A 23,492-nucleotide genomic window follows, 5' to 3' on the forward strand; every position below is an offset into this window, starting at 1 on the left:
AGACAGCCATGGATGTTGTGTACGCCCTGAAATGCCAAGGATAAACCCTCTACGCTTTTGGTGGTTGAAAGAAAACTTAAGGGAAAACATCCTTCTAAACATTTACCAAACATGTACCTATCCAAATGTATTTTAAATGTTGTAATTGCGTCGCTTTTACCACCTCCTCTGGTAGCTCATTCCATATGCGCACCAGCCTATACGTGAAAATATTGCCCCATGGATCCCTTTTACTGACAGTACAAAGTCTCACAACACCAGGTTAAAGTCCAACGGGTTTATTTGACAGCAAAAGCCACTGGACAGACAGACACCAGGTCTCACACACTGACAGACAGATGGTGAGAAGCAGACTCCGCCCCCCCGGCTCTGCCCATGCGCGCTGGACATGGCAGTAAGGATGCCGCTAATTGGCGGGGGGGGTTGGGGAGAGGTTGTGACCAATCAGGGGGTGGCTTGTTGTGCGGGGCCGGTAACGGGGGATGCAGAGTTTGTGACGGAGCGGGGACTGAGGCTGCGGCGGCCCCGCTGGGTGTGAGCAACCTTGGGCAAGCAGCTCACATGACGATTGTGCCATGAATCTGGGGTAATTTGTGACTTAATACAGATATATGTGCATGTGTGTGATGTTACTTAGCAATGAACAACTTGCCTGCTGTAGCGGCCCCTCCCCTCCCCTCCCCTCCCCCCTCCGTCGCTAGGGATTTGACGCCGACGGACAGCGGTTTAAAGGGGCGGCCAGCAGAGGTTGTCCTGTCACTTACTCAGGGAGCAGATTCACCGCAGTCAGTGACGGGCCGGCGCGACACAGTGGCTGGTGGGTGAACCTGAGTTTCGTGCCTGTCAGAGAGCAAGGAATTCGTGTCCCGGTCCATTACTTTTCGTGGGCAGATGCAGTGGTCAATTTGCACACGCACAAAGCGCAGTTTGAGGCCATTTGGTATCCCCATTACTTGAACACGAGAGCTGGTTCTCTCTCCCCCCCCCTCCCCCCTTGTCCTGCAAATTATATCTCTTCGGGTGTTTTATCCCTTTGAAAACGATGATTGAACTTCCCTTCACCCTTTTGGGCAGTAGTTTACAAGATTCCTTGACCACTTGCTGTATAAAAAGTTTTTCCTCACGGTGAGAGAAACACTCACCTTAAGTTAGTGTCCTCTGAAGATCTTCAGAGAAATAAACCTTGCCACTGGCAGATTCCAGTCTTCGGAGAGGCACTGCTCTCTAACAATTCCAGGCAGCACCTAAACTTGAGTTTGCTGTGTAAGCCTAGTTCCACTCAATCTCCTGATATTATTGTCAGTCAACCCAATCAAGTCCTAATCTCCAAAATCCCAGGAGAAAACTCAAAAATGACAACACCATCAGTCTAGATTAAAACAAGCGTTGTAGCAATTAAGATCAGTTACACTGCTGCAGTAACAACAGAGGCTGCTGGTTACAGTCAAAACAGCATTGACAAAATAAAATGTTACAAAGGATCCTGCACAATAAACATTACGCAAATACATTTCCTAAAGCTGCAATATCGTCACACCTCTGGCTCAGAACCCATCTCCAATGGGAATAGTTTCTCTTTATCTAGACCCATCATGATTTTTGATATCTCAACAAATCCCCTCACCTTCTGTTTGGAGAAGCTGGGGTTGTTCTCCCCTTTCCCTGGAACCATTGTCAACAATATTTTTTGCACAAGAGAAGACTTTTTTTACATCCTTCCTTAGGTGTGGTGCCTGGATTTAGACTTAGTACTCGAGCTGAGGCTTAATTAATGTTTTATAAATGTTTATCATGACATCCTTGTTTTTGTACCCTTTGCCTTAACTATTAAAATCCAGGATCCTGCATGCCCTTTTCATTACTTTCTCAACCTGCATCATCACCTTCAACAGTTCGTGCACAGATACACCCAAATGTCTCTGCACCACTCTTAGCACTGTATCCTTTCTTTATGTTGCCTCTTTGTTCTCCCTATCAAAATATATCACTTCACAGTTCTCTGCATTAAATATGACGAGCCTTGTGTCTGTCCATCCAATCAGCCTGTTTATGTCATCTTGAAGTCTATCATGATTTTTCCTCCCATTCACAATACCAAAATTTTGTCACCTGCAAATTATGCAAGTATGTTCTGTACACCCAAGTCTAGGTCACTGACATATCAAGGACAAATGGTTCTAATACTGTCCCCAAAGAACCTAACTGCATCCCTTCCTTCAGTGTGAAAAACTTCACTGCTGTTTCCTGTTACGTGATGAACTTCATATTTATATTGTTGCTTTCCTTTATGTTCCTCTGAACTTCAGCAATGCAGGCAAACCTATTATGTGGAACTTTTTGAAATGGCTGTTGGAAATCTATATATGCCACATTACTCTCATCAACCCTTTGTTATTTCACCAAAAAATTCATTGAACAAATCTGTGCAGGTTTTTCTTAATTAATCTATACTGGTCTAAGTGACTTAATTTTGTCACGGATTACCTTTTTTATAAAAGCCTTCCTACTGTAGAGGTTAAACTGACTGGCATGCAGTTGCTAGATTTATCCTTGTACCTTATCTTGGACAGGGTGTAACATTTTCAAAACTCTGACCCTTGGCACAATCTAGTATCTAAGGCCGATTGGTACTGTACTTCAACAATTTCCACCTGCATTATGTTTCTCAACATCCTTGGATGTGGCCTATCCAATCCTGGTGACTTACCACCATTCATACAGCCTTTCTACTGTTTTCTATCAATTTTTTGTCCATCCAATATCTCAATTTCCTCCTCTTTCACGCTAACAGCATCTTCCTTGGGTAAAGAAAGGTACGCAGTAAGCCATGTCTTCTGCCTCCCCTGAACATGATCCCCCCATTAGTGCCACCTTTTCTCTCGCTCTCTTTTCTCTATTTATATGCCTCTAGAAGACTTTTGGATTCTCTTTTATGTTAACTGCTTGTCTTCCCTTGTACTTGCTCTTTGACTCAATGATTTTATTCTTCTTTTCCCCTTTCAACAGCCTGCTTCTGAATTGTATTATAAATCTGACATTTGGCATATGACCTTTTTTTTGCTTCATCTTACTGTCTTTTTCTTCATCCAAGGAACTCTAGCTTTGATATTGCTTTATCTTTCCTCCTTGTGGGAATGCACATTGATGGTTATTGAACCATCCCTGCTATTATTCCTTTATAGCTTTACTTCTATTGTTTTTTTTACTGACGTGGATTATGACCTTTGGTTAATTACATTTTCTCCTCAGAGTATCCAATCGGCGATGTTCGCAACACCAGCATCAGGAAGGTACCCTACTGTATTGAAATCTTGTCTGCAGTGGTAGTTGGATGAACTCCAACCTGTTCTTCTCTAGAATCTCCTATTATTATTGCCTTCTCAATCTACTTCCTGCCAAATTTACCAATCTTTTTGGCACTGCCCAATTTACCAGTGACTGAGTAGTTTTCCACTCACTGAAATTGACCTTCCTCTAATTAAATAATTTTGCTCTATATGGATGCTGGAACTTAAATGAGAACAGAAAATGCTAGCAATATCCCGGTCAGCAGTGTTTATGGAGAGAGAAATGTAGGTTGTGTACTGGAATGCTAATTGTTTCTCTGCAGATGCTGCCAAACTGCTAAGTGTTTCCAGAATTTGTTTTATTTTCTTCCCTCATCTTCCTCTTTTGGTTAGAAACATACTGTTCTCAAAAATTCTTCTGAATATACTTCAGAAACTCATCCCCATTTTCACTCTTTATATTAATTATTCTAATATAAGGATTGCAAAGTCCGCATTACCACAGTATAGGTTTTACATCTCTGCAATTTCCCTCCAAGTTTGCCCCTTCATATCTTTCCTAATGATAGAATTTACCCAGTAGTATAATGATATTTCTCTTTCTTAACACTAATCAAATAGAATCTATATTTGACCATTCCCCAGTCTCACTCGCCAGTCAAATAATATTTTCCTTAATACTTCTACCTCTCCTCATTACTTCCCTTTTTTACCTAGATACCTTGTTTGCAAGAATACTTCATACCCAGTCCTGATCTTTTTTGAGCCTGGTCTCTTATCACCACAACATCATATTGCTTTTCTAATCTTCTGTCTTTGGCACTATGGACTTGGTTTTGGTTGGTCTCCTGGAAAAGTATCCCCTCCAACATAATTCAGAACTGAGAACTGAGCGCAGAGAGAGGTGTACTCTATCTGCTTGGTCCTGCTTGACTGTCTGGCAATCACTCATTCCCCGTCTGCCTGCACATCTTTAAGCTGTGCTACGATTACCTCTTTAAATGTACTATCCACAAAACTCTGTCTCCCAGATATGCTGAAGTGACTGCCACTCAAACTCCAAAACCTAGAACTTGAGTTCCCGCAGCTAATGAAAGTTCCTGCACATGTGGTTGTCCTGGACATAATGTGTCCTGGTGTTTCTGCTTGGCAAAAGATTTGCATCAAACACAACTAAGGTATCCTGCTATCCCTATGTTTATTGAAATTAAATTTTAGAAATAAAGCTTAAGACCATTAAAACAAATGTAAGATCTAAAGCTGGTTTTAATTATTCCAGATCCTTATCTCGGAATGATCTCAATTCGTGGTACTCAATCCTCTGCATTGGTCTCAATTCCCTTGGTTTCTGCCACCCTTCCTTCTTCACACCCACAATCCTTCTTAAACATTCTTTCAATTTCTACCTGTGTTCCCCCAGGCTCAAGCGTGCTGTGCCTTTTATCCTATTCTGCTTCTCCCAGTCTGGGGTCTGTGTTGTGCTCTTTATCTTGTTCTGTACTTTTGCTCAGCCCTGGCTCCTCCTGACTTTGCACCAGCTAGATTCTAAAACTGAGATAAGTTGCCAGTTATTTTTGGAATTTGTTAAGACATAGGAGAGCTCTTTGCTTGTCAAGCAGTATAAATGTGCAGCTGAAGAGGCAAAGCCAATATCATCCAAAAGCAACATCTCTGACACTCGCTCTGTACCGTACTACAATATTATCCCAGCTAATGTTCTAAGATTCTAAGAAGCTGAAAGAATTACTGACTGAGCCAAGCTGACACATGGGAGGAGTGGTGATGTGTTTCTTTGACATCTTTGCTAGGTTTAATTTGGCTTACTGGAATGAATACCTTGATGAAAGAACTGATTGGATCAGAAAACAGTATTTTTATGAAGAAAGCTTATGTGTTTGAAATTATTCCTTCAGTTGATTAGTACAAATATTTAGGAAGTTTACCAAAATTATAATTCTGTTGTTTTCCCCAGCGGTACCAGCTTATTTAAAAGAAACAGGTTAATCAATTTGCTAAAAAAGTAGAGAAATGAATTTTGGATATTGGCTTTTTTAACAATTGTCGAGGTCTTTGGAATAATTTTTTTTATTTACCGGATTTTTTGATTTAACAAGGAAAGAGTGATGGCCAAGCTTGACATGGTGTTGATAACACCCAGAGGAGGCCTTTCAGTGCAATGCTGTTTATGAAGTGTGGAGGGTGCGGCTGGCTGTTGAAGTAATTGAGTCTGAGGTGGCAAGAGGGTTTCAGCAGCAGTTTGATGGGTATGGATAGAGGCAGTAGATGACACTGCAGTAGAAATAGGCAGCCTTAGTGTTATGGGGGGATGGATATAAGATCAAAAGTTTATTTAGCCATCAAATATAACACCAAGATTGCATATAGTCTGCTTCAGCCTGAGACAGTGACTGGACATGGGCTTGGGATACAGACAAAATACAAAGTTTGTAGCTGGGGCTGAAGGGAATGGTGTCAATCTTTGCAGTGTTTAATTTGAGGAAATTGTGACTTATCCAATACTAGAATTTGCACAAACCTGACAGCTCAGAGGAGAGGTTGCAAGAAACTATATAGTTGAGTAGATGTGGGAGTCAGGAACATATTCAAAGTCTTTGGTGCAAATAGAAAGATATTTTGCAAGGACTGTGGGATTAAGTGTGGTTTCTTGGAGAATGGGATGATAATTTAAAAGTGTCAGCTAGTGTCTGTTTTTAATTAGAAAATTGAAAGTGTTTGGAGTGAGTCAAGGGGTGAGATTCTCTGGCCTCTCCTTGGTATTTCGCTCAGTGGTGGGAGATGGTTTGCTATTCGCTTGCAGCAGCATCTTCTGCTCCTGCCACTGTCAATGGGAATTCTCTTTGAAGCTGCCCCATACTTCAAAGGGTGAATCTCTGGAATTCTCTGCCCGTTGAAGTGGTGGAGGCTACCTCGCTAAATATTTTTAAGACGCGGGTTGATGGGTTTTTGATAAGAGAGGGGATTAAGGGTTATGGGGAGAGGGCGGGAATGTGGAACTGAGCCACGACAGATTAGCCATGATCTTATTGAATGGCGGGGCAGGCTCGAAGGGCTAGATGGCCTACTCCTGCTCCTATTTCTTATGTTCTTATGTACTAAGGAAACCTGTGGCAGGGTGCTGCAGCACTGGCAGGACCAGACTACTAGCCAACTACTGGCGTGATGGACCAGATAATTCTGACCGAGATGTTTTAATGAGGGTATACAAAAATCTGGTAGTGAATATCCTAACATTCAACATGACAGTCTGGTAGATTGAGTTGAAATGTAAAAGTAAGCTGGCCAGAATTGACAACAGGTAAAATCATTAGTAGACAGCAGGCACAGCTTGATAACTTATTTAACAACACAGCTAAAAGGAAAGCTCAGGCAGTTGTCGGTGATCCCTCTCACTCTTTATATCATCAATTTGAAAGGCTCCGTTTGGGCCAGTGTTTTAGAATGCCTGTTGCCAGGAAAGACATGTTCAAGAGGTCTTTTGTTCAGACTGCCATTAGCTTACCAAATAACAATATAAACATAACCCACTTCTTAAATTTTATTTTATTTATTCAACTGCGGTGATTGCTTTAATGGCAAGGTGCAATGTGTTTATATGGTATGGGTGTATGTTATATATACATGTGTGAAATATTCACTGTTTTAAAACTAATGACTGTATGATATGTTGAAGCTAAAGGCAAATTTCCACTTTTGTTTGGACAGTAAAATTGTATTCTATTCTATCTTTTGTTCAGGAAAAGAAGTAGAATGGTCAGTACTTGTGGGGAAATGATGGGGAGAGAGAGTAGGGTGGATCCATTGAGTGAAATAAGTTGTTGAAGGCATTAGAAAGATTGAAGAGAAACTGGAGAAAGGTGGTGGTGGAATCAGAGCTATAGTGAGATTGGATTTGGGCTTGATGGGCACTCTGCCTTTGGGACATGCCACTTGCCTAAATTCGGAAGGTTTTAGCTCGCATTCATTAGAGCAGAGGCTTACGAATGGCTAGTTGTGCAGAGGGATACTTGCTAATTGACTGACAGGATTAAGGACTCTTTATATTGCTCAAAATTATGACCACACTACCATGCTCAATTTATTTTCATTTTTCCTATTTTAAAAGAAAAGGTAGATTTAGTAAAACGCTAGCCATTTGCTTTTTGCTTTAAAAGAATCAGATGAACATTTTTCAATCTACATTGTCAATATTTTGTTTAACTCCCTTTAATAGTTTGTACTGGATAAATATCATTTGATAGAATTAAACAATATTTATGAATTGCCATTACACTACCTTAAAACATGCTAATGCATATGGATTGCTATTTCTAAAGAATACAAACAAAAATGTTCTTACTTAGTTAATTTTTTGAGCTACCCCAACTACCTGCGACCCTCTTTCACCAATCCAGATGAAGGTATAAACTTCTGAAAGGTCCACATTTGCATTCTCTGGTACCTCATACGTTGTTCATATGTGAGATAGTAAAGTTTATTGGACTCTGATTCTGATCTAGCTTTCATTACCCTGTTTCCCAGATACGGATCAGGTGTGGGAACCCTGGCAGGTATTTTTTCATTTTCTCTTGCCAGACTGCTGAAATTAACAGTACTCCTCCTCCTTATTGAGGCTGACAGTTTCCGCTGAAACTGAGAATGTGTGATCTTCTGGTCTGGATAGCTGTGTTGGTTTTGTCTACTTAGTGCAACATTTCAAGGAATGTCATTCAAATATAACATATATAGTGTGATCAGGAGTTTGGCCTTGCAGGGTGGAATTGACCTAATTTTAGCAAGATCAGCAGGTCTAGCAGAAATAGTGATTAGATATGCAAGTTAAAAATGCATCATTTGAAGACCAGACTGCTATGCAGGTGTGTTCTTTGTGCATGTTTTGTTTTAATTAAGTTTTTTCTGGAACAAGGGATCACTGATTGACTTTTTTTGATACCAGTATGCTCAAAATCTGGCCACACTCTCATAATGTTGCCCGCACAGTAAATTTGCAATTTTTAAAAGATTCAGGAACATGTATGAATTGGCATCAAGCATGATTGGTAACAGTAATTACTCCCATATTTGTGTCCTTTGTTGAACTAGTTTTGGAAATTTACAAGACAAACTGCTTTAAGCTTGGTCAGGTTCCCACAGAGATTACAGTTAAGTTAGGGCGACAGTCTGTTTATTAATTAGTTTACTAATAAGCTACTTTCTGGCATGCAATAAAATGTCTTGTAAGTATAAGTCCATAAACTAAATGATGTTGACTGATCAAATCAAGGTAGTACACAAAAAATCTCTTTCTAAACTAAGTAGCATTGCCATGCATGACCGTGCTATGAAAAGGGAATAAGTAAGAAGCTGCTTCAACATCTGTATAGAAACTTGCAATGGACAAGAATAATGAACGTGACAGGTATTTCAGGCCTGAGTTGCAGTAGATTAACATTGGAGCAGTAGTATAGTTAATATACTGACCTTGCTGTCCAAAGTTTGAGAGTCTAAATTCCTTAACTTATAAGTTCTGGGTTTGGAATAAATATATTTGGTAATTTACTTATCGGCACCAGGAAAAAATGGAATCTTCTGGGTTATTGCAACATCAATGCTTCACACCACATGAGAACTCAGCAAGCCCAAGCTCCTGGGAAGGGTAATCAATAAAATCTTTCCAACCTCATTTGCATTCTGAGAATACTTATTTAAAAAAAACTGAATGGTGATGTCAAAGGCCATGTTCAGATATTGCTTCATCCCATTTGCTAGTTTGATGTAACTATTCAGACGTTTCCCAAATTTGAACAGAATTTATGAATCTGCAAAAAATTGCAGAATATATCCTGGGTTCTAATTGGTATTAGCAGTACATTGTGGCACTGTAGTGGATCTTACTTTGCTGCTAAGAAAGGGAGCAACTATACCTCTCTTTTAAAGTTTTCTTCTTATGTGCTGATAATTAGTAGCTTAGTATAAACAGTCTAATCTGACTAGTAACAATGAATTATCTGGTCATGAAGTTGTGACCTGACAAAATGTTCTTATCGCTTAAAGAACTTGCATTTCAAAAGCACTACATGGCTGGTGAAGAAATTTCAAATTGTAGTCAATGTTATAGCATAGGAAAAGTGACACATAAGCTAGGCACAGTAAGATTCCATTAACAATAGGATAAATGACCAGGTTATCTGCTTTTAATGATGTTTAGTTGCAGGATCCCAATATGTTAGGTAGGACATCAGGACAACTCTTGAGATTGGGTCTGATCACATAATTGATCCCCAGACACTGAGGACTTGGATTACTATCTCATTGAAAGACAGTACTTCCAACAGTGAAGCACTCCATTAGTCATGCAGTGAATTGTCAGTTTATTTATATTCTGAAGATTTTGGAGCCACTTTCTTCCAGCTCACAAGTTCATAGGTCCAAAGAGTAATACTCTGAATTTTTGCTAGTAGGTTTTGAGCTTTGCTACTTTAACCTTTAATCACTGCTTTAAAATTTACGTAACTAACATTTTTTTTAACTAACATGTTTTTGATAAGAGAGGGGATTAAGGGTTATGGGGAGAGGGCGGGAATGTGGAACTGGGCCATGACAGATCAGCCATGATCTTATTGAATGGCGGGGCAGGCTCGAAGGGCTAGATGGCCTACTCCTGCTCCTATTTCTTATGTTCTTATTTAGTCAGTATTTTTATCAGAGAACAATTTGTGAGGACATTAAATGAGTGTACAAAATGCACTTTAAATTTACTCTCTCGGGGGAAAAATAACTATTTTGTGACAATACCTTATGGATGGGAGTTCTCCTAAGGGAGTTGCAGTGTGAAGATATGGAACATAGGATTGCTTGGGAGATATTGCATGGCACAGAAAGGGGACATTCGGCTCAACTGGTCCGTGCTGTTGTTTATGTTCTATGCAACCTCCTACCATCTTATCTAAATTTACCATCATGATCATCTTTACTCTCCCTTTGAGTAGTTGCCTCCACCACTGAATATGGGTAGAGATATTGGGCCCTATTTTACCATTTTAATTGTAAGTGCTGGGCAGACTTGAAACTGGGAGTGTTTCCAATCTGACTTTTAAACACATTCTCAGGCACCCCCATATGTGCTCTGCCTGAAAAAAATCAGTGATTCTGAATTGTGCTGTAGAAGCCTGTGAGCAAGGTTTAATATGCCCGAAACCCTGCAGCCCTGATCGGTGCCTCCAACTGCACATGCACAGAAAAAAAGGATAGAATGCTGCCACATAGCTCCCGGGCTGGATAATGCCTCCCTGTGGCCCCCACAGACATTGCCCCACCCCCACAACATTACTGACCCTCTTATCCCCCCAACCCATCAACCTACTACCTAGACTGATCACAGCCCCCTCCCCCTTTTGAGATCAAAAAAGAGGAGGTATTGTGATTCTTGAGAAACATTAAGGTAGACAAGTCCCCAGGGCCTGATGGGATATACCCCAGAATACTGAAAGAAACAAGGGAAGAAATTGCTTGGGCCTTGAGAGAAATCTTTGTATTCTCACTGGCTACAGGGAAGGTCATGATGTGGGTATGCCGGCGTTGGACTGGCGTAAACACAGTAAAAAGTCTGACAACACCAGGTTTTAGTCCAACCTATTTATTTGATAATATTCTCACAAGCTTTCGAGGGGTTACCCTCTTCGTCAGGTGAATCCACCTGACGAAGAGGGTAACCCCTCGAAAGCTTGTGAGAATATTATCAAATAAATAGGTTGGACTAAAACCTGGTGTTGTCAGACTTTTTACAGGGAAGGTCCCAGAGGATTGGAGAACAGCCAATATTGTTCCTTTGTTTAAGAAAGGTAACAAGAATAATTCAGGTAATTACAGGCTGACGAACCTGACGTCAGTGGTAGGGAAATTCTTAGCGCGGATTCTTCGAGACAGGATTTACTCCCATTTGGAAGTAACTGGATGTATTAGCAAAAGGCAACATGTTTTTGTGAAGGAGAGGTCATGCTATGCTAACTTGATCAAGTTTTTCAAGGAAGTTACGAATATGATTGATGAGGTAGGGCAGTGGAAGTTGTCTACATGGACTTCAGTAAGGCCTTTGACAAGGTCCCTCATGGCAGACTGCTGCAGAAGGTGAAGCTGCTTGGGATCAGAGGTGAGCTGGCAAGGTGGATACAGAACTGGCTTGATCATAGAAGACAGAGGGTAGCAGTAGAAGGGTGCGTTTCCGAATGGAGGGCTGTTACAAGTGGCGTTCCTCAGGGATCAGTGCTGGGACCTTTGCTGTTTGTAATATATATAAATGATTAGGAGGCAAATGTAACTGATTTCATTAGTAAGTTTGCTGATGACACAAAGGTTGGTGGATTTGTGGAAAGTGTTGAGGATCATCAGAGAATACAGCAAGATATAGATAAATTGGAAACTTGGGTGGATGGAGTTTAATCCAGACAAATGTGATCTGGAAGGTCTAATACAGATAGGAAATATACAATAAATGGCAGAACCCTTAAGAGCATTGATAGGCAAAGGGATCTGGGTGTTCAGGTACACAGGTCATTGAAAATTGGAACACAGCTGGAGAAGGTAGTCAAGAAGGCATACGGCAAACTTGCCTTCATCGGCTGGGGCATTGAGTTTAAAAATTGGCAAGTCATGTTGCAGCTTTATAGAACCTTAGCTAGGTTGCACTTGGAATATAGTGTTCAATTCTCGCCACGCTACCAGAATGGTGTGGAGGCCTTGGAGAGGGTACAGAAAAGATTTACTAGGATGTTGCCTGGTATGGAGAGCATTAGCTAAGAAGAGAGGTTGGAGAAATTTGATTTGTTCTCATTGAAACGACGGAAGTCGAGGGGTGACCTGATAGAAGTCTACAAGATTATGAGGACGTGGACAGAGTGAATAGTTAGAAGCTTTTCCCAGGGTGGAAGAATCAGTTACTAGGGGGAATAGGTTTAAGGTGTGAGGGGCAATATTTAAAGGAAATGTACGAGGCATGTTTTTTATACTGAAGGTGGTGGATGCCTGGTACTCGCTACCGGGGGAGGTAGTGTAAGCAGATATTTTAAGAGGCGTCTTGACGAATAAATGAATAGGATGGGAATAGAGAGATACGGTCCCCAGAAGGGTAAGGGGTTTTAATTCAGTCAGTTAGCGTGATCGGTGCAGGCTTGGAGGACTGAAGGACCTGTTTATGTGCTGTAAATTTTCTTTGTTCTTTGTTCCCTCCACCAATCTCAGGCAGAGTGGCAGCAGACCCCCTTCCCCCTCCACTGATCACGGGCAGAGTGGCAGCGGACCCCAACCCCCCCCCTCCGATCTCAATCAAAGAGCTATTGGACCGACCAGAGGAAACATTCTCTCTTTGCTTCTACTCTATCAAAATTAACGGATCTCTGTACCCCCAACAATCTTTTATTTCTGAAGAATGGAGTTCCAGCTTGTGAATCCTTTCCCGAATTACTAAAGTATTCTTTTGCACCTTTTTTCATACCTTTTAAAATTTATTCATGGGATGTGGGTGTTGTTAGCTGTGCCAGCATTTATTGCCCATGCATGAGGGCATTTAAGAGTCACATTGCTGTGAATCTGGAATCACATGCAGGCCAGACCAGGTAGAGACATCAGTGAACCTCTGTCTACACTCAAATGTGCCTGAATAAGGTTTGAGTACAGGTTTTGAATAAAACATCCCTACTTTTCAGATCTACTTTTCTAGAAGTAAAGGCTAATGCTTTGCTTCACTAACCTGTAGTGCAACTTTTAGTGATTGATGTATTTGTAGTCCAACATTCCTTTGTTCCACTACTCCAGCTAGACTTGCACTTTCCAAATAGTAAGCAATTTTCCAATTCTTTCTACCAAAGTGTATTCCCTCGCATTTATCTGTGTTCATAGAATCCCACAGTGCAGAAGGAGGCAATTCGGTCCATCAAGTCTGCACCAACCACAATCCCACGCAGGCTTTATCCCCTTACGTTTACCCTGGCTAGACCCCCTGACACTAGGGGAAATTTAGCATGGCCAATTCACCTAACCCGCACATCTTTGGACTGTGGGAGGAAACCAGAGCACCCGGAGAAAACTCACGTAGACACAACAAGAATGTGCAAACTCCACACAGACAGTGACCCAAGTCGGGAATCGAACCTGGGTCCCTGGTGCTGTGAGGCAGCAGTGCTAACTACCGCCCCAACAAATGGGCAAATGAAGTTCAACACTGCCACATTGATGTAATCTGCAAATTTAGAAATATTGATTTTGATTCCAACGTCCAAATTGTTAGTATCAGTTGTGAACAACAGTGGTTCTTGCACTGATCTTTGTAGAACACCACTATGGATAACTATCTGTTTCACCCACTCTGTTTTCTATCTTGAAGTCAACCATCAATCCATGCTGCCACTTTCCCTTAACTCCACATTCTCTGATCTTATTTATTAGTCTCTTAAATAAATAAATATAATATACTAAATAGTAAAATATATATATATATTTTATATTTAAGTCATGGGTAGATAGGTTTCTGATAGACAAAGGAATTAAAGGTTATGGGGAGAAAGCAGGAAAGTGGAGCTGATCCACTTCAGATCAGCCATGATCTTATTGAATGGCAGAGCAGGCTCGAAGAGTTAGATGGCCTACTCCTGCTCCTATTTCTTATGTTCTCTTATGGAGTACTCATCAGAGGTCTTTCAAAATCCATTGTTAAATCCAAGTTACATCCACTGCATTGCCATTGTCTGCTCTCTCTGTTACCTCTGTTAAAGGTTCATGGGAATGGTTCCAGGGATGAGGAACTTCAGTCACATAGATAGAAAGGAAAAAAGAAATGAGAGGCGTGATTTGGCAGATGTTATTCAACATCATGAAGGATATGGACAGGGTGGATGGGATGAAACTTTCTATTGGTGGAAGGATCAAGATTAAAAAACTTAGTAGAAAGCGTGCAAAATAACATTCTAAATAAGGACAGCTTTGATCGTACATAATGTTTTGCATACTAACAATTTATGCTTGCTTGTAGAGATGGTTTGAAGCTTGAAAGACAGTTTTTGAATGGAAAGCCTAAGTTAATTTTAGCACCTTATGGTAAGTGATAAATTAGTAATATAATAATTATATACTGTTCATCTAGAATACAAGAGGATAATTGCATTTTATTTCCATTCTCTGCTTGTCACTTATGAAGATGCATATTCTGTTTGCCCTGTAGTTAATAAATTCCACATCCAGATTTATATATTTTTAAAAGTTTAAAAAAAAATTGATTCCAGCCAAAAGGTACCATCACTTCATGTGGATTTCTGAAAGCAAAGGAGAAAAAGCAGTGTGGGGTACTTAACTGATTAACTTTCCAATTAGGCCATCTGTGGGACAGCTGTGTTCTGTGTATACTATACAATCTAAAAAAATTGTCTGCTTTGCATTATATTCTTTATAAAGTTTTCAGACTTTTACTGTAGATATTTTTCTCTGGTTCAGCATCGCTCTTTTTCCATATAGCTGGAACATTTTAAATAGGTTATCAGTGTTGATGATTGGAAAAACTGGGTCAGTGCATCTGAACAGGTACCTAGGGAGGATCCAAAGTACACAATTCAAATAAAAACATCCTACTGGCACTAATCTGATTGTAACCTGAATGTGCATGTTATTGTGTACAATCCTGGAATTCCCTGGCGTGCCTGCATACTGAGAAAGGCCAGCAACCTGAAAAAGAGCAGAACATTGCAGAAATTTTACCTAAACCACTTTTTTGAACAGAATTGATTTTGAAGCTGTTGCCCCCCACCCCCCCTCCCATTCAAACGAATCATAAACTCAAGTATCTTGACATATAAACCACCACCCCGCAATGAAATCACTAGTCAATCCAGTTCTAGTTTTTCATATCTCCTAAGGGCAAAACTTTCAAGTTTGGGAGTTAGCGGATCTGTGGCACATAATACATACTGCTGGAAATTAGTGGAAAAGGAAATCAGTAGGTCATATTATGTTTGGCAAATTTGCCACTGCCAATTTTACCACCTCATGAAAATTGGAAGATCTGCCTTATTGGGTTAGATTTTAACTATTTGATGATCAGAGGAGCTTGTCAGCTGACCTGATAATACTAAGAAAGCCTATGTGTTTTAAGGACTAAGCCTCATTATTATATGGTGGGTGAACATTGAATGAATGCCATATTGTAGCTCTGGACCGTTCATCAGAATAGCACATTATTGGCACATAAGGTCCTGGCTTCCCCGTATTGGATTTGGGGGGGGGTGGGGGGAGGTGAGGGGGGCGGTGTTACCCCAAAGATGCACTGGAGAATTCCTCTGGCAAGTTCCCAGGTAAGGGTTTACGCAGCAATTTTCCAGAAATGCTAACTTCACCTGGGTACTAACTTGGGATGATTCTGTCAGTATTACACTAATAGCTACTCTGAAAAAGTTACAAGAAATAAAACCACTTCTAACTGCAGTGTAACTATTTTTAAATGCCTAGACTGAGCCCCACATGGGTTCCCCTCACACTCCCTGACTCTACAGCAGCCAGTGCAGCAAAAAAGGTGGTGTGGCCTCCTGAGTTTGACAGAGCTGAGTTAGACTGGATCCTTTGGATCTTTTTCGCTGCAGGCTCCAAGCAGTTCCAGCCAGCAGCGGTTTGAATGAAGTTTTGCACTTGGGTGAAGTGCACTTTAAATTCTTGTAATTACAGCGGGCCATTACTTTCCACACTAGTGGAGGTGTGAATTGTCTCATGCCAGGCCAGTTAGTAGGATTTTGCAATCCCAGGCAAAATGGTGGGGGTAAATTGTGGTGTAACGTGAACCCAAGATCCCGCTTGAGGTCGTCCTCATGCCTGCGGAACTTGGCTATCATTCCAACCATTGTCTTGCAAACGCGTTTCTGTCTATATATACTGTGTTTGTGAATCCAACTCTCCACTCACTTGAGGAAAGAGAGTGCTCTGAAAGCTCGTGATTCCAAATAAACCTGTTGGACTTTAACCTGCTGTTATGAGACTTCTTACAGTTATCTTTTGATGACACCATTTTGAGTGCACACCCAAGGCTGCCATAGTCTCCAGCTTAACAGTGAAAGCTGGTGGTAGCAAGGGTGTTTTGTACAGAGAGCCAGGTCATTGGGGTTTTTTTTTTCATTAAAAGGCTCTTTGTGGCCATAGGAATAGGTGTGCTCCTCTTAGTTCCACACGAATGCTGTGGGCATCTCCCAGGGTTAATCCATCACTTAGCTGCCCCTGATCTGCACACCTACTGGCAATTGTATTATTTTTCCATATCTCTCCTCGTAACACGAACTGCTAACTAGTTAAATTTGACTGTTTTGTGTATGTAACATGTCCCTCTTGTACAATTTTTCTTCTGAACAATAAGTTGTTATTGTAATTCAAAGGAAAAAATTCTTTTCATAACTGAGAAACTAAGAGCTGCAGAGTTCAATATGATGCCTTGACTGAAAATAGTGCCGTTACAACGGAATATATTTATGTTCGAAATTAATTCTTACTGTTGTAGTTTTCATGATTGGTCTAATTTTATTACAGATGCTTCATCAAAAGATGCTAAAAGGGTAAGTGATCTAAATTAAGTTATCTATTGTTGTATCAGAAAAGGTCTGCATTTATAACATTCCACCCCCTTGCCATCAATGTCAAAAATTGGGTTCTGACTGCCACCCATTTAGTTATGACAGCATTTAGCCATCATCTCAGCTGAAGCAAAATTTGGACCCCACATATTACTTCGTCCCCAATCTGTAAGTCAAAATAACATGCTGATCCTGCTGAATCTGAAAATATGTACTGCCATATCCTCCCCTCTTGAGGCAACAATTGTCTCCTTTCTGTGCTATATCAATCTACGACTCTTGAGCTGAGGCTAAATCACTTCCCAGCAGTCCCTCCCATTTAATAAAGGAACCTTCAAGATGAGAAGAATTCACACAGAGAAAACCCCATCCCACACTACCATTGATGCAAAGTCACTTAACCAAATGAATCAATAGGGAAAAGCAGCCCCATGGAGCCACACTGTGTAACATGTTGACTCCCACCTTTTCCCCCTCCTTCCTCACCCTTTTTCTCCTCTTTCCCTACCTCCATCCTCAGCTTCCACCTCTCTCTTCCTTTACTCTCTTTTATTGTTTTAGGAAGCTGTTAATGCTGAGGGGAATGTATAAATTCCATTATAAGTTATGGACTTGTATGAGCATAAACCACAAATCCTTGGCAGTGGTACAGGCATTTCAAATTATGGGGAAAGTTGAAAGGAAGTTGGGTTTATTTTCTTTTCCAAAGAAAGTTGAAGTGATGGAATTGAAGTTTTCAGATTTTGAAAAAAAGTCTAATCCAGGTAAATGGCACATAAGCAGGAATATAAAAGGATGGAATAGATTGAAGGATTTGGTGAGGTGTTGGTTAAGTTGGTAGAGATTGAAATCAATAGTCAGTGTTTTATTGACATCAGTTGAACTGCGTATGATTAAAAGCATTTTTACTTTTGAAACATGTTATCTCTTCATCTTGGCCTTATAGAAGAAAATGTACATTGTAACCTTTTGAAATTCTGCAATGTAACATCTAAATACTTTTTCGAACTTTGCTTAAATAGGAGCTTTTAATACTATATCTGCTGACAGTTTTAAATATTTGTCAGATAAAATACAAGAACCGAGCAACACAACTGCTGAGATCTAAACAAGTTTTGCAGGAAGTTCCTTCAACCCATGAAAATAATAAGACTGACAAGCCTGTATTGAAACATGCTGTAACTAACACTATTGTTACAACTGGGAAAGGAGAAAATGCAGAGCAGTTGATTACAGATAAAAAGACAGATAATAAAATCAAAAATAAAGCTGAAACATCTCCTAAAAATGGTCAGTCGGGAAATAAAGCTACTGTGAAGAAACTTGTCATAACCAAGCAACAGCCACTGAAGAAGCAAAAGATTTCCTCGGATGTTTTAAAAGACAGCTTGGTATGTCTGACCCAAGAGCAACTCCAGCAAATTTTAGCATCTATAAGTCAAGTGAATGAAAATTCCAACCAAAACCAGCAAAGAATCAAAAGTACAAAGCCAGGTAGGTGTCATGCGGGAGCTTGTGTAGCTTTGAGTCAAATAAATATTACACAGCAATTTACTTTCTGTGCTTGCAATTTTCTTCTGTATGCAGTGACATTACCAGCTTTCTTTTTGCTGATTGACCTGCTGAGCGTTCCAACAGTTTTGTTTTCATTTCTGATTTCCAGCATTTGCAGTATTTTGCTTTTCTATTAGCTTTTCCTCTGATACCTTCTCCAGATGATCATCCTTCATATGTGAACTTGGGCCTTGAGTGTCAGCACAGTATTCAATTGTGGGGCTGAGAGAAAAAGAAACGCCGCCAAACATGACGTTGATGGACGATCATCCTTTCAAGGAGGGTTTACTTAACATTAATTAGGAGCAAGGAGCTAATTCCATTTACCCTACCTTGCTGCTAAAGATCATTTAGCCAATTGCAACACCAAATTCTGGAATTTTGTCTGAAATTAGGTAACTTGGCACAAGCCAAGATAAAGTTTGCAATCCTTCAAATCAGTATCTTATTATGAAAGTTGTAAACATCCTTTTTGGAAACATCAGAAATTCAGAGATTTTACTGTCTAAAATCTATGCGTAACTCTTCAAGCTTGTCAAAGGGGATTTCATGTAGTCTCAAACTTCAGTAATTTACTGTGTTTGTTAACTGGTTATTCCTGTTGTTGTGTAATCAAATGTTTTGTGCAATTATAGTTCTTTGTGTAACTAATAAACTTGCTGAAGGTCAAATAGGGATCCAAAAAAAGTCAATGTTTGCAATGGATTCTCAACATGAATACTTTGAAACTAATGTTCTGAAGTATGTTGTCGTTCTTTACTGTGGAGTAGGATAACAAATTTCTTTTTAAAATTATTAGATCTTTAATCAAGTGTAACATTCTAAACAAAATATTCAAAAATACCAATTCTAATTGTGCTTTTTTTTACCCTTTGTTTTTACCCTTTTGTTCTTGCCGAACTGATTGGTGTAACAGTACAGTCACAGAACTATTTTGATGCAGGAGAAGGCCATTTGGCCTATCATACCTGCTTTGGCTGTTCGAATGAGCAACTCACCTCGTGCCATTCCCCTTCTTTCCCTCTGTAACCCTGCACATTCTTATTTTCAGATAACTATCTAATTCTCTTTTGAATTCCCGAATTAAACCTGCATCTATCACATTCTCAAGCACGCATTCCAAATCCTAACCACTCTATGTGAAAAAAAAAGTTTCTTCTTATATCACTTCTTCTTTTACTAATTACTTCAAATTTGTACGTAACTTTTCATGATTGGCAACAGTTTCTCCCTCTCTACTCTGTCCAGACTCCTTATGATTTTGAATACTTCTCCTTTCAACCATATTTTTTGTACGGAAAATAGTTTTAACTTCTCCAATCTATCTTCATAACTGTGGTTCCAGTGAATTTTTTCTGCATCTTCTTTAATGTCTTAACATTTTTCCTAAAGTGTGGCACCCAGGGCTAGACACAATACTCTAAAGCCAAATTAGTGACTTAACAAATTCAACTTACCTTCCTTGCTCTTGCACTCTATGCCCCTATTAATAAAGCCCGGATACTATATACTTTAACTGTATTCTCAATCTACCCTGCCACCTTCAATGATTTATGCACATCCAGGTCTGTCTGCTGCTGCACTCCTTTTAGAGTTGTAGTCTTTATCTTAAGTGTCTTTCCATGTTCTTCCTACCATAACAAATCATTTCATGTTTCTCTGCATTGAGCTTCATTTGTTACCTGCCCACCATTTCATCAACCTGTCTATGTCCCTTTCAAGTTCTACACTATCCTCCTCACAGTTCACAATACTTCCAAGTTTTGAATATCTGCAAGTTTTGAAATTTCACTCTGTACACCAATGTCTTGGTCATTAATATAAATCTGGAATTGTAAGGGTACAACACTGACCCCTGGGGAACTCCACTACAAAGCTACCTCCAGCACAGAACATCCATTAACTGGTACTCTGTTTCCTGTCTCTCAGCCAATTCTGTATCCATGTGGCTACTATCTCTTTTTTATGGATAGAGCTACAACCTTGCCCATAAGTCCATTGTGCGGCATCAAATCAAATGCCTTCTGTACACCACATCAATAGCATTGCTGTCATCAATCCTGTCTGTTAACTATTAAAACTCCAGCATGTTAGGTGAACCTGATTTTCCCTTAAGAAATCCATGCTGACTTTTCTTAATTAACCTGCATGTGTTCATGTATCTGTTAATTTTGTCCTGAATTATTGTTTTTATAAGTTTCCCCACCACAAAGTTAAACTGAATGGCCTGTATTTGCTGGGCTTATCATTACACTTTTTTTAAAGAAGGGTCTAACGTTTGCCATTCTCCAGTACACTGGGACTGCCCGTGAGCCCAAGGAAGATTGAAAAATTACTGGCAGTGGCTTTGTAATTTTCACTCTTCACTTTCTTCTGTTTCCTTGGATACATCTCCTGTGGTCCTTATTAACTTTACTTACAGATAACCTAGCCAATACCACCTCCTTTTCATTCTTAAACCCATCTTGTCTCAGAATTACTTCCCCTTGTACCATTGCTTGGCTAGCACCTTCTTCCTTTATAAAGACAGATGTACAACAGGGATAATAAACAAGATGTTCTGCTTTGATTGCTGATGTTGTGTTTCTTAATAGGTAAAGAAGTTAAAGAAGCTGAGGCTACATGTAAAGAGCTGAAAGGGGAAGGGAATGAAACTCTGCAAAATGGTATTGGCTGCACCAATAATGAAGCCTTACAACACAATGGTTCATCCCAAAAACAACAGGCGACTAATAAATCTGGAGCAAACCTTGAACAAGCAAACTCTGTGCAAACTGAGAAAACTGTGGGTGTTAGGTACGTAGTGGAAACTAAGCAAATAAGTATAATATGAATGCACTAAATAAATCAAGAACAGCAATTCTATTATAATTTGCAGTACAAGATTGCACAATTGGTCTGCTATGACGTGGTGCATGGTCAGGTAGAGAGTTGATGATGCCATTTATTGTAGTGAGTGACTTGTGCTACCAATACTTCTTCGTAATTAACAATTAGTAGCTCAACAACAGTAGCAGCTTGCAATTATTTAGCACTTTTAATGAGCTTGTTCAAAGAAATGGTCTAAGGAGTGTTTTAAAGAGGAGAGATAGGTACAGAGGTTGATGGAAGGAATCCTAGAGTTTATGGCCTTTCTCAGCATGATAGAATGATTTTGAAGAGGCCGTAACTGCAAGAGAATCACTGAATCCCTATCGTGTAGAAGAGGCCATTCGACCCTTTGAGTCGACATTGACTTCCTGATAACTATGGATGTTCTATGAATAATCTAATTGACCCACAAAAAGGCAGTTTAATTGATTTTAGAATTGTATTGCAAGTTTATAATTCTTTAAAGCAAGCAGCAAAAAATATACTTCTGATTCTTTTTTATGTGAATGGCATTACTTTGACTAGTGTGAACAACCAAGTCCAAGATGGTCTTTTCAGGCACCTTGGAGAACGAGAAAATGAAAAGGATCAGCTGGAAGCCAAGCGAATCCAATGGAAAAAGGAACTAGGTATGTGATGTTCCATGTCTGGAAAAATTGTTTCTCTTCCTTTAAAGGCCTGGGTTCTTCATTGACAATAATGGTGAAATGATGCGTTCTCTCCATTATTATGGAGTACATAGAACAGAAACTTCTAATGTCTTCTCCCCACATGTACAGTTAAATGCCAAAGTGTGGAAATTGGTATCAAGCTTGTTCTGCTCCTGAGCAGGTCATCCTATTATATTGCTTCATTGATAGCAGTCCACATAAAGGTGTGAACGTGTTGTACTTCTCCATTAAATAACGCAGATAAAGTTAGCAATTTAGACTTAAGCAAATTTATAATGCAGCGATAAGTCATAATTATATAAAAGTAACTTCTCTGGTACGAAGTATTTAATTTTCTAAGTGTGGAGCCATATTCCTTCAGAACTTAATGCATGTTAGAGAGCACCACATTAGATCAAGTGCCCGATGACAGCAAATTGCTGCTCAGAAGCCTGTGAAAAGTCTGTGGTCAGCGTGATGTAGGGCAAGCAACATTCCTTTATCACTGACCCCAGACTTGGGCCGATAATTTGAAACTTCATCCATCAAATAAATTGTAAGCCTGCACACTTTAGGTGTGATTTTAATTTATTTTGATAAGTTTTTGATTGATCTAATTTAGTATATCGAAGAAGTGAGTGGTGAAGAAGGTTTCTTTGGATCAAAAAATGGTGAAAATATTTAATAAGTACATTTTGCATTGATCCTTTCTGATTAGTGAAGAGGCAAATGTTTGAGACGATAGAAGGGAAGTGATAAGTAATATTACAGTGGATAGAAGGATATTTTTTACGTAAGTTGTGTTAAAGGAAGACAGCCCCAGGGTCCAATGGAAGTCTTCCTACATGAGATAAAGGAATCTTAGATATAGCCCAAATTCTCCGGTCACTTGATGCTCGCCAGGACCCTATGAAAGTTTTGACACATGACTTGCTTGGCATCTGCGCAGGAAGTCTAAATTTCTGATGATAATTTCCCCCACTGACCGAGGGAAGCACTCACTGACTGCTTGGGACTTTTAAAAACTTCTATTAAAACTGGCTAGATCTGTAAATGCCAGACTTTTGTGATTGTGCTAACATTTTTGAGATTGCAACTGAAGCAAGTTGTTGGAATATTGGACAGAGGTTTAAGCAGTGTCCACTAACGCTTACGCCAAAAAGTTTACAAAAAAAAACGTTTCCCACTGCTGTATCAACTGTCCTGATGAGAAAAATATTAGTTTTTCCTCTAACTCATTTAAAAAGAAGTGGAGATTAAACCATGTCATAAAATTGATTTTCAGGATCAACAATGCTGCTTTCTGACATAATTGACAATATTTTTGATTATTGGAAATCTGCAGATGAACAGGTGGCTTTAAAGAAGCAGTTAGAAAAAGGTAATGCAGCTTCAGAATTTTTGGAGTGGAATCCATGGGGAAGGCCTGGTGCAGGGGCACCCCTACAATCCAAAGATGAGAAGACAGTTGCAACATGTGAAGCAAAGGTAGGAGTTTAAATATATACTTTTACATTTTTATTCTCTATGTTCCATTA

General features: G+C 39.7%; 1 protein-coding gene across 6 annotated transcripts in view; it reads left to right on the forward strand.

Annotated features, from left to right (window-relative positions):
* Positions 1–475: 475 nt before the first annotated feature.
* The window catches only part of ccdc66 (coiled-coil domain containing 66), a 61,425-nt gene continuing 38,408 nt past the window's right edge, over positions 476–23,492 (forward strand). For 3 of the 6 annotated variants that reach the window (XM_080182678.1, XM_080182677.1, XM_080182685.1), the window contains exons 1-8: positions 476–586; positions 3,250–3,290; positions 14,308–14,372; positions 16,836–16,861; positions 17,902–18,373; positions 21,028–21,229; positions 21,830–21,933; positions 23,300–23,442. In XM_080182678.1, coding sequence (XP_080038804.1) covers positions 3,265–3,290; positions 14,308–14,372; positions 16,836–16,861; positions 17,902–18,373; positions 21,028–21,229; positions 21,830–21,933; positions 23,300–23,442 — 1,038 coding nt within the window. In that variant the 5' untranslated portion in view covers positions 476–586; positions 3,250–3,264. The remainder of the gene's footprint in view (positions 587–3,249; positions 3,291–14,307; positions 14,373–16,835; positions 16,862–17,901; positions 18,374–21,027; positions 21,230–21,829; positions 21,934–23,299; positions 23,443–23,492) is intronic. The other 3 variants (XM_080182680.1, XM_080182679.1, XM_080182681.1) reach the window with 3 other exon arrangements.

Source organism: Carcharhinus amblyrhynchos, chromosome 3 (assembly GCF_965287045.1).
Source record: "Carcharhinus amblyrhynchos chromosome 3, sCarAmb.v2.hapA, whole genome shotgun sequence".
NCBI lineage: Eukaryota > Metazoa > Chordata > Chondrichthyes > Carcharhiniformes > Carcharhinidae > Carcharhinus > Carcharhinus amblyrhynchos.